At 40.3% G+C, this 12,126-nt stretch overlaps 1 protein-coding gene across 1 annotated transcript; it reads left to right on the plus strand.

Annotated features, from left to right (window-relative positions):
* The first annotated feature begins 1,467 nt into the window (after positions 1-1,467).
* LOC118095475 (vomeronasal type-2 receptor 26-like) lies at positions 1,468-10,549 on the plus strand. The gene is made up of 5 exons (XM_035136726.2): positions 1,468-1,685; positions 2,176-2,467; positions 7,526-7,753; positions 8,360-8,486; positions 9,798-10,549. The coding sequence occupies exons 1-5, from the start codon at positions 1,468-1,470 to the stop codon at positions 10,547-10,549; spliced, it is 1,617 nt and encodes a 538-aa protein (XP_034992617.2).
* The last annotated feature ends 1,577 nt before the right edge of the window (positions 10,550-12,126 follow it).

The following is a 12,126-nucleotide window of genomic DNA, read 5'->3' on the forward strand; positions in this document are numbered from 1 at the left end:
TCAGGAGCGGGTGTCAAGAATAAATCACACAAAGTAAGTGAAGTTAACTCATTATTAGAAGCAATAACGTCTGCTAAGAAGTGTCATGCCTAATGAGCACAGCAACTCTTCTCATTAGGTCTCTGCTCCTCCCTCTTTACACCTCTTCTGGTCCAAAGAGATTAGCGGGTAGGGGAGGGACTTTTAGCTGCAGGAGGGGAATTCACCCAGTGGCGACGCTGCATGCTCCGCTACTTGGGGCAGAGAGCAGGCGGGGGAGTGTCTGGCACCCTCAGGGGCGTGGTGTGCATTCTGGGGGCGTGGTGCGCTACCTGTGGGGGCGTGGTGCCCGGCGAGCAAGGGGGTTGCATGGCACGTGTCTGGGGCGGCCACCGTGATGGCACCCTACTGGAATAGTGGTGCCGGGGGCGGTCCACTCCCTCTGCACCCCTGTTCCTCTGCCAGTGAATACACCTGGCTTCTTCACCAGCCTGACACATTTCTGCTGTTTTGCCTTCCTCTTCTCCTGCTTCAGCTTCAGCTTCTGATTCTGCACTTTTCTCTGCCACTGACTCTGATTGCTCACTAAAGCCTGTTACTTCTTTGACGTCTGACACCTCCTCCTCCCAGTCTCCTCCCTCTTTTTGTCCTTTTAATTAAAAGCAAAAGGTTTTCTTTTAGCTCACTGAATATCTTTTCTTAAAGTAAAACTATGCTGAGTTAATACCGTAAGTCCAGAGTTCAATGGAACTCTCTCTCAAATAACATAGAATTGCTGTCATGCCATGTGTCTGAACACAGATCTGAACCCAGATTTCCATGGCCTAATTCCAACATGCTACGTATATACTGTACAGCACTTTACATTTTAGAGCAGGCATCCCCAAACTGCGGCCCTCCAGATGTTTTGGCCTACAACTCCCATGATCCCTAGCTAACAGGACCAGTGGTCGGGGAAGATGGGAATTGTAGTCCAAAACATCTGGAGGGCCGAAGTTTGGGGATGCCTGTTTTAGAGTCTCCTTTGGCTGCCGGGGCTGTTATGATGAGTTCCTAACTTCAAAATTCCCCTCTCCACTACTATTCCCATATAATCTAAGGAAAGGAGATTTAAAATGAGAGTTATAAATATTCTCCAGCTATTGTCCAGGGAACCCAGCATTTTGTCTTAATAATTACCTTCCTGTTTGATGATCAAAAGGTCTGTAATTAACTCTGCTGCCTCACAAATCCTTGGTGTACTTTCAGTGGCCCTGGAAAAACACAAAAATAGCTGGTGGAGGATGTCATAAATATATCCATGAACATGAACAAATGGTAAGGGGTACAATTCTGTGATTCTGGATGTGCTAGATTCCCACCTCTCCCAAAACCAAACTACCTTTCAGGTTAGACAGTTGCAATGTAATATAATATAATATGATGGCAGTGCTGTGGAAGAGATTAGATGAATATGTGGTAGAATGTAGATGTGCCCTTATATGGAAGATGGTCTTTTTTGGTGTCTTGCTGCTAGCAATATTTACACCAAAGTTATGTCAGGTCCACATAGAAAATTGCAGGGTTCAGTATATACATCAGCCACTTCATAAGTTCCATCAGTCAGGAGATTTTATCATTGGCGGCATTGCTTCTCATGGTGGCTTCCTCTCCAGTCCAGCAACCTTCACTGAACAAGCCCCACCGGAGTTGTATGAAGAGCTTGTGTAAGAACTTATTATTATTATTATTATTATTATTATTATTATTATTATTATTATTTGTTATTTTGTTACTGGAATGAACAGTCCTAGAACAGCAGCCTCAGAACACCTGCTGAGGCTACAAACCTATACACACTTATTTGAGAATAACTCCCTTCAAATCCATTTCTGACTGAAGATACAGAGGATTGTGCTGTTAAATTAAGGCAATTAATAGATTACTGATTGAAAAAAAATCCTGTTGCTCCATGGGGGAATGAATAGCACTTTATTGGGAGGAATGTGTATTTATGTGCCTGAAATTTGTGTACCTTTGAGCGGTTCATTCTTATAATCTTTCTGCAACAGGTAGAATTAATAGGAAAGCTTCATTTTATGGTCCTTGTGTGGGCCACATAAGACTGAAATGTTTAAATTCTGAGTTTAAATGTAAGGGACATAGCAGTATGAAATACCTATATCATTTTGATAAGGATTGCAACTCTTGTTCTAGGGTGATGCCTAAGTGTTACCAGCACATCCTGGCCTTGGCATTTGCAGTAAAGGAGATCAACGAAAACCCTCACATCTTACCCAACTACACCTTAGGCTTCCACATCTATGACAGCAATGATAATGCAAGGAAGACCTATCATGCCACAATGCTGCTTTTATCCACACTGGAGAAATTTGCCCCAAATTATATATGTGGTATCCAGAATAATCTGACAGCTGTCATTGGGGGACTTGACACCGAGATCTCCCTTCATGTGGCAACCATCTCACATATCTATAAGATTCCACAGGTAGAACACTTCTCCATGAGAATCCAATACTCTTTCCATACATCTTTTATTCCTTGAGATTTTATTTTGTGCATTGGAAGCAAAATGGATGCATTAGGAATAATCTGATCAAAACTTGTTATTTCATTCTTATACCCAGATTAAGAAAAGCCCTAAGTTCATAAATGAGGGAAGAAAATGGGATTGGGAACAGGAAGTTCGTAAAATATAATTGGTATACAGAACTCAAACTGCTAGTTGGTCTTTAATATAAGACAGTTTTTGATGTTCATTGGTTTGTTACAAACAGCTCAAAGTTGCACAAATCACATTTTAAGGAAGCTGATTGAAAGGTTTGATGTGCAACAGTTGCAAGTACTGTTCCATAAAAACAATTATCTTGACCAGTTTCAATCTGGGTTCAGGTCAGGTTATGGAACTGAGTCATCTTTGGTTGTCCTGATGGATGATATTTATGGGGAGTTGATAGGAGACTGTGACTGACTTGATTTCTCAATGACCTTTCATATCATTAACCATGTGGTCCTTCTCAATCTGTGAGGGGTGCCACAGGGCACCATCAAACGCAGCATGTCATTTAACACCTCTATGAAGCCATTGAGTGTTGCCATTGGGAGCTTTAGGCTTGAAGTCATCAGTAAGCTATTTCACTGCAATATTAAATCATTAGATATTGTGCAAGCCCAGACTCAATGGTGCACTAGATGAGGGCTAACAAGCTGATTCTGAATCCTAGCGAGATGGAGGCACCTTGGGGAGGGGTCCCCAAGTCCAGATAATTGATCTATTGCCTGCTTTGGTTCAGGTTATTCTTCCCCTGAAGGAGCATTAAACATTAGGCAGAAACAGTCCCTGTTGCCGTTTCAGTGCCTAAGGCAATCCTCATCACACAAACCTTTTCAGTAGATGTTACGCTGCCAGCATCTGTATTGGAATTGTTTTTAGAACTTTTTTTAGGTGTTTTACTGTTTGTGGGTTTTGTATCCTAGGCTCCTTTGGGGCAAAGTAGAGAGATAAATTATTTTTGATATTAAAATTTATATAAGTAGCCATGGATTTGAAAATTTACACCACCTCTGCAGTGTCACAGACCATGTTCCCATAAGCATCTTATTCAGAATTTTTATGCTCCAAGTTAATGTGTTTTGTTTCATGTTTTTCATGTTGAATACCTTATAATAATCACTGGTGTATCTTCTGAATAAATTCTGCATTTCTGAGTTGATTCCAGTCCCAGACTGAACATATCTAGGTCTAGGAATGAACCCCACATTATAAAATGTACCGTGACTTTCCCTGACATAACCCACCAAAAATAGGGTAACTTAAGATACATGTGAGATCCAAATCAGTCAGGATAACAACTACATGAATAGAAATTGCATGATTAGCTTTCTAGGTAAATATGATAGACATTCTGATGTAATTTGCACTTGTGGCAGCTAATCTGGATCAGTTCCTTGGTTTGAAGGGTAGGGAGGCTTTAACTCCTTGCACATACATATCCACTATGGTCCCAATCTAAACTTGGCATCTTGCTTTCCTTTGCTTTGTTTTTCCCCAATGCAAGATTTTGGTGTGCATTAATTTTGGAATGGGAACACAGTGCAATGATAGGGTTAAACAACCCCTACCAATTATACAGTATGTCACTTTTCTGATTCAGATCTCCTCCCACCTACCCAAATATGTAATTTGCTTTTTAAAAACTACCGAGCTAGAGTGGTTGCAGGTGCCAAGAATGCACTTCTAATATATCTCTCCAGCTGCCCTGATTTCATAACATGAAGGGGAGTGGTGATAGGAAGCGAGAGGGAGAACAATGAAATACATTTTTTGGACACTACTATAAAAATACAGGATGGACGTATAGACACCACCTTATACAGAAAACCAACTGACTGACAAGCATATCTACATGCTTCTAGCTACCATCCCAAACATACCAAACAATCCATCGTATACAGCCAGGACCTACGTTACAACCGCATCTGTTCCAACTCTACAGACAGAGAATCTCACCTAAGAGATCTACAGCAAACCTTTTTAGAACTAAAATATCCACCTGATGAAGTTAAACAACAGATCAACAGAGTCAGACTGATACCTAGAGAGAACCTGCTGCAAGACAGACCCAAAAGAGAAAATAACAGAACACCACTAGTCATCACATACAGCTCCCAAGTTAAAACAGTACAACGCATCATCAGAGATCTACAGCCTCTCCTGGACAATGACAGCTCCCTTTCTCAAGCTCTGGGAGGAAGACCTTTCATTGCCTACAGACAGCCACCCAATCTTAAACAACTCCTCATCCACAATAATACAACCACCCATAGCTGCCAAGTTATCCCTTTTTTTAAGGGATTTTCCATTATGCTGAATAGGCTTCCTCGCGAGAAAAGGGAAAACTTGGCAGCTATGCAACCACCAGACTTAACATGGACACTGGTACCAGAGCCTGCAATAAACCCAGATGCCAATTTTGCTGCCACATACACCCGGACAACATCATTACTGGCCCCAACAACATCCAACATACCATCTCAGGACTATTTAATTGCTCATCTTCTAACATTGTGTATGCCATCAAATGCCAACAGTGCCCTTCAGCTCTCTATATTGGACAAACAGGCCAAACCCTACACCAAAGGATAAATGGACATAAATCTGACATCAGGAACCACAAGACAGAGAAACCAGTAGGAGAACACTTCAATCTCCCAGGACATTCTATACAAGATCTCAAAGCAGCTGTTTTATTACAGAAAATTTTCAGGAACAGACTGGAAAGAGAAGTTGCTGAATTGGAACTCATTACCAAGCTTAAAACCATGGAGCCACCTGGGATGAACAAAGACATTGGATTCTCATCTCATTATGCATGATCAAGCTTTCTTTAGCGACTCAGCCCTTGCTTTTTCCCCGCAGGACCAATTGCAGTCATCAGCAGTCGTTAACAGCCATCTACAGGTTTACCACTCCCATCAGCCCATCACCCATTCCCACCCACCCACCCACCCTCTGTATATACATAAGGGTCTGACTCTTCTGTTTCAAGTGTATCTGAAGAAGTGTGCATGCACATGAAAGCTCATACCAAAATAAAAACTTAGTTGGTCTTTAAGGTGCTACTGAAGGAATTTTTTTTTATTTTGCTTCGACTCAGACCAACACGGCTACCTACCTGTAACAAAGAGATTTGTTTGGGGAGTTGCCCAACACACATTAGACTCCAGTTCTACTGAATTCAGGGCCGACCCTTCTGCTTCATTCATGTGGCAACCACCAGATATTGCCTTAAAAAAATGGAGCCAACATCAGAAAAGCTTCAGCACCCCCTAAATAGCAAAGCTCTCATTTTCTTTGCAGTAAGAAAGATTCCCAACCTGAGTTATGAAGAAAGGGGTATAAAGATCGAAATTTTACCAGCATTATCTCTATTCACTGAAACTTAAATCCTGTTAATCACCTGCTAATCTCTGAGAGATTAACTAAATTGGATATCAGACTAGAAAACAATTCCTGAAATAATGTGTGTGAGTGGCTGTAAATAGTTGAATCTGCTATAAATGATAGGATCTATATCACCTTTCTCTGATCTCTCTTTAGCTCACATATGGGCCTGCTCCAGTGATGAGTGATAAAATCCCAGGATATTTCTTCTACCAGATGGCCCCCCAGGAACACCAACAGTTTGCAGGGATCCTATCTTTGCTTCTGCATTTCAGATGGACATGGATTGGGGTCCTTGTGATGGATAACGACAACGGAGAAAGATTTGTTCAAACTGTACTCCCTATGTTTACAAAGAGTGGTATCTGCTTTGCTTTTCTAGGAAGAATCCCAAAAGTTAGTTTTGCCAGTAAATTATATAATATTGTTGAACAAGGGGCAAAAGTACATGATGAAATAATGGCTAGCAAAGCTAACGTCGTGGTGCTCTATGGAGAATCTTACTCAATGGCATTTTTTAGGTGGCTTCCATATTTAAAAGACATTACACAAGTGGCTATGAATGTAAAAGGAATAGTATGGATAACAACAACCCAGATGATGTTCATTGCATATACCATTCAAAGGAATTTGAATTTAGATATGTTCAATGGCACCTTATCATTTGCAATTCATTTGAATGACCTAGAAGGATTTCATCAATATGTCAAGAGCCGAAATCCATCCATTACAGATGGAGATGGTTTTATCAAGGACTTCTGGCAACAGGCCTTTGGCTGTGAATTCCCAGATTCCATGAATAATAAAATGGAAGGGGATATTTGCACTGGGGAAGAGAAGCTGGAGAGCCTTCCTGCGGATTTTTTTGAAATGAGCATGACAGGTCATAGCTATAGTATCTACAATGCTGTTTATGCTGTGGCCCATGCTTTACATGCGATGTCTCCAGGTAGGCTTAGACACAGAGGGCTGGTGCACGGAAGGAAACAGAAGAATTGGAGCCAACCGTTCTGGAAGGTAAAGAGTTGAACCACAGGAGCCAACTCCTAGGGTTGTGGAGTTTTGGTCCCCACAATAAAATATGTGAGGTGACTGGGGCCCCACAAAGTTTATGAGCATTCCCATTCAAATAGTGTGTGTGCACTGCATCATGTGATCGATTATGTGGGGTGGGGCTTACCTTGGTCCCCACAATATTTTATTCGAGTTGATCAAAGCTTTTATGTGATGCCATTCTAATCACAACCAGGAGACAGTAATAATGGCCAGAGACACCTGCAATATTCTTTTAAGAGCGCCACATCCTCCAAACCCTTTCTCACAGCAAGTATCACCACTCTCGACTAGAAAGCATGGGGCAAGCAGAAGACCACTCTAGTCTGTGATTTCTAGGTATGGAATAAGTGGAAGTGAGGACAAGCCCTCTCTTGCCATCCACCATTAGTGTGGGACTTTGCTCATTATTAGATGAGGCTTTAATGTTTTCCTTTGTGTCAATATCCCTTCAGAGCAACAAGTTTACCATCCCTACATCTGATCATTGTATGAAAGATCAAAGTGCAGTTTTCTATGAATGGCTCCTTTCATCTTCTTTCTGTCTAGCTCCACTACTTTCTGAGAAGTGTCTCCTTTAACAACACTGCAGGGGATGAGGTCTCCTTCAGTGAAAATGGTGAGGTAGCGTTTGGCTTGGATGTTGTCAACTGGATTATTTCATCCAACCACTCTCTTACTAGAGTGAGGGTTGGAAGGATGGATTCACAGGCTCCTCCAGGCAAAGCTTTTATCATTGATGAAGATGCCATAATGTGGCACAGCTGGTTTAACCAGGTAGGACCCTTGTGTCAGCTATTTTGAAGAATTCTTATTCTAAATGAGCACTGATCATTTGACCTCTAAAACTTCTTTGACCTCTAAAACTTCTTTGACCTCTAAAACTTCTTTAATTTGACAATCACACACACACCTATGAAAAACTGGTTTTTCATTGAAAGAAGTTTAATGTCTATTAATGTGTTTGGATTGATACAAAAAGGTTGGCCAATCACAGGTTCATATGGAGAGAGGCAGTCCCTGAGGAATTGCAGTCCTGAGGTGTTAAAGGGTTATATGTGTACAATTATATTGTGCTTGCTTTCTTGTACTGTAGTTTGTGACCTTGATCATATAGAGTACTACCCAAAAAACCTCAATATCAGTCCCCAAAAGTAATTCTTACAAGTGTTTAGTGTGTGGAAATGCTTTGTCTAGTTGAAATAAATAGATTTGTGATATTATCAGCACTTTCTCCTAATGCCCAAGTAAAGTTGCTTTATCAATGTCTGGTACATCATACCAGGTAATTCTCCCTCTCCCCATACAAAATGGCCCACAACCAGAAGCATTCCCGAATTAATCATTGTTCTTCTTATCATTATTCTGGTCTTTATGTATTAGACTCAGCCTCATTCTGTATGTACTGTGAGTTGTCAACCTGGATCTAGCAAGAAAGTGAAGGAGGGGGAGCCATATTGCTGCTACAATTGCATCCCATGTCCAGAGGGGAAGATTTCAAACAAAGAGGGTAAGAGTTAGTTGTATTTAGTTTCCTTTGAAATATATGGTAAGTGGTGTGGTTATTGTAAACCGTGAGGAAAAATAATTTGGTTTGAGATAACAGTCACTGTTGAGGAAGCTCAGGACTTTGATCCTATGGAGGATGCATTAAGGAGGACTGAAAGGCTAATAATAACCAGATTATTGAAAATATCCAGTATAGTAAAGGTACTTTTGGAGTAACCAATAACTGCTGATATTGTTCAGCAGTTGATGGCTGAACAATTAAAAATGGTCAGAATAATATTTGATGAAGATGTAGAAAATAAAGGAAATGAGCCAGATGATGGACCACAGAAATACGACATAGAAAATGAAAGCAGGGAACAAACAGATCAAATTGATGAAAAGTTGGCAGGACTGGATCAAGAAATAATCAAATTGAAGGAAGCAAAAAAAAGATAAAAGGAATAAATGGTATTTAAATTGTTACAATTTTATTTGGTTTACAATTTTATTTGGTAGAAGCTGAATTATGGTTTGGATGATTTGGATTTTATTGAATTTGGATGTTTTAATTGAATTAATCTTAATCTCAATTTTAATTAATTTGTTTGCTCCTTAATTGTTTTGTTAGTTGTATGATGAATGCTGTATTGTTACATAGCTATGGGCCTATGGCTGTAATAATAAACTTGATGGTATTTAAATTAAGTCATGTCTGACAAATTGCTCTCAAATACTGTACTGTACATGTAAGCCTACTTAAATTAGCCTGGATCAAACACAAAGACTACTGAATTATAATGCATAATGGCTGTAATCCAGAGGAATATGCACATTAAATTATGCAGCTCCAAGTGCTAATTTTTTTAATGTTTTAGTTATTTAATGATTATTGAAACAGCTATTGCTGTTTCCTAGAGAATAACATTACTACCACATTTAGCATATGTTTTTGATCCCAGAAAGCTTATGACATCATTTTCATTGCTGCATTCTTCATCCCAGTCAGATGCTACTTTAGATCCATGTAATGCTTAAGACGTCATACTCACCCCTTCACACCACATTGACTGTTTAATCTTATTTCAAAGGATCTGTGTAAGGAGAGAAGTCACAGCATGCTGTTGAAATTGATGACAAATATATTAGCTCAGATCATCAGGTCACATCCTTTTTTTTCCAGATATGAATGACTGCAATAAATGCTCAGATGAAAATTATCCTAGCGAGAACCAAGATGTGTGTATTCCCAAGGACATAAACTTCTTGTCTTATGCAGAACCTTTGGGCATCAGTTTAGCCTTCCTTGCTCTTTTCTTTGCTTTGATCACAGCACTGGTATTGCTAACATTTCTGAAGAACCACAACACACCCATTGTCAAAGCCAACAACCGAATCCTCACCTACATTCTCCTCATCAACCTTCTGCTCTGCTTCCTTTGTGCATTATTGTTCATTGGCCAACCTGAGAATGTGACGTGTCTCCTTCGGCAAACTGCTTTTGGAATCATCTTCTCAGTTGTTCTTTCCTGTGTGCTGGCAAAAACCATCACTGTGGTTCTGGCTTTCATGACCACCAAACCAGGATCCAGAATGAGGAAGTGGGTGGGGAAAGGAGTGACCAGTTCCATTGTTTTTTCATGCTCCCTTCTTCAAATAGGCATATGTATTGTCTGGCTGGCAACATCTCCCCCATTCCTAGACATTGACATGCACTCAATGACTGAACTTATTATACTAGAATGTAACGAGGGGTCTGTGACTATGTTTTACTGTGTTCTTGGCTACATGGGCTTCCTGGCAATTGTGAGTTTCACTGTAGCTTTTCTTGCCAGGAAGTTGCCAGACAGTTTCAATGAAGCCAAGCTCATCACTTTCAGCATGTTGGTCTTTTGCAGTGTTTGGTTGTCTTTTATTCCATCCTACGTGAGTGCCAAGGGGAAATACATGGTTGCTGTGGAGATCTTCTCTATCTTAGCCTCTGGTGCTGGATTGCTGAGTTGCATCTTTGCCCCCAAATGCTATATTATTTTGTTGAGACCTGAGCTAAATAGCAGGAAACAGCTAATAAGAATTAAAAAATGAATAAATAAATAAATAAATAAATAATGTATTTGATATAGGTTATAATCAATAAGTATGTCTGTTTGTGTGTACTCGTGCGCATTCATGACATGTGTGCATATGAAGTTGACTATTTGTAAATGATAATCATAACTTCTCGGCAGTTTTCTTATGTTAGTCTCATCTACAAAACTCCCCATAGCTTTCCTGCGGAAAACCCACTGTTTCGCGCTAAATCGGAACAGCAATCTGCAGAAAACTCAGGCTTTCCCAGGATAAAGAAGCAGGGCAGACAGAAGTGTGGATGAACCAACAAACTGTTTTTAAAAATGTGCGTGTGCACACACACACCATAACTCACTGCCTTCCGAAGGCCTATAGAAACAGAAATGTTCTGGCCTGCTGCCTAACAACAAACAGTGATAGCGCCACTGTGCCAGGCATGCTTCCCAACATGCATTCCATAAAAAGAGACCTATCACTGAGAAGGCCCACACTCATATTGCCACCCTCTGTGTTTTCCTCAGGAGACACATGGAGAAAGGCTTCTGATTATAAATCATATGATCAGAGGCAATCCTTGAGGTACTGGGGCCCTGAGCCATGTAAGGCTTTATAGCTCCAAAACACCACTTTGAAATGAGCTCTGTCTCTCTTTTAACAAAGATTCCCGTGCAGGGTGGCCAAGGTAATTTTCTGTGCCAAAAGTGAAGCTAAACCTAAACCCTGATTGAAATGCATTAAAAAAACTGATCTCATCCAAGAAAGCCTGGATCTGGACAGCAACCACCTTCTCAGGAACCTTGCCTCTGGAAAGAGACTGGAAAGACTGGAAAGAAAACCAAAAATGTAAGGACCTAGAGGAGGAGATCAGAATACTATCATAAACACAGCGGAAAATGGAAACGGCAGGAAATGGAATCTGAACATACTGTACAGAACTGGGCATGAATAAAAGGGTATATAATGAGGGAAAATATGGAATATTAATCCTATATGTGATCACAGTGGAGAAATTTTAATGCGGATATGGATGGAAGAATTTATTATTACTCAATACATAGGAATAGTGATGGGAATAAATGGAGGTAAAGTTAATTACCAATTATAATAACAAATTGGGAATCCCTCTTGGACTTTTCATGGGGAAGATAAATAAATTATTCTGAGACACTTTGAATTAAAATAAATATTGTCTAACAGAAAGTGGGGAAGATGAATGTTAACATGGACTGAATGTTATGATATTGTTCAGCAGTTGTCTGAATGTCCTCCACGGTGAGAGGCTGGGAGGGAAAAGGATGATTGCTGGGAGCGACTGCTACCCTCTTTAGCTGGTGGGGGCTGAGAACTGCCTCTAGGAGAGGACTCTATTCTACTTGTTCTGCTTGTAATTTTTGTAGCTGTTATCTACTGTATTGTGAAATTTTTAAATAAAACTATAGATGTAGGTATGAATTGTATTCTTTGTCGCTGTTTCTTGTGTATTGGGGGGGACCCATCACAGTGGTTTTTGCATTCATGGCCATCATGCCAGGATTCAGGATGAGGAAGTGGGTGGGGAAAAGACAGGCTAACTCCAATTTTCTTTTTCTGCT

This window comes from Zootoca vivipara, chromosome 13 (genome assembly GCF_963506605.1).
Source record: "Zootoca vivipara chromosome 13, rZooViv1.1, whole genome shotgun sequence".
NCBI lineage: Eukaryota > Metazoa > Chordata > Lepidosauria > Squamata > Lacertidae > Zootoca > Zootoca vivipara.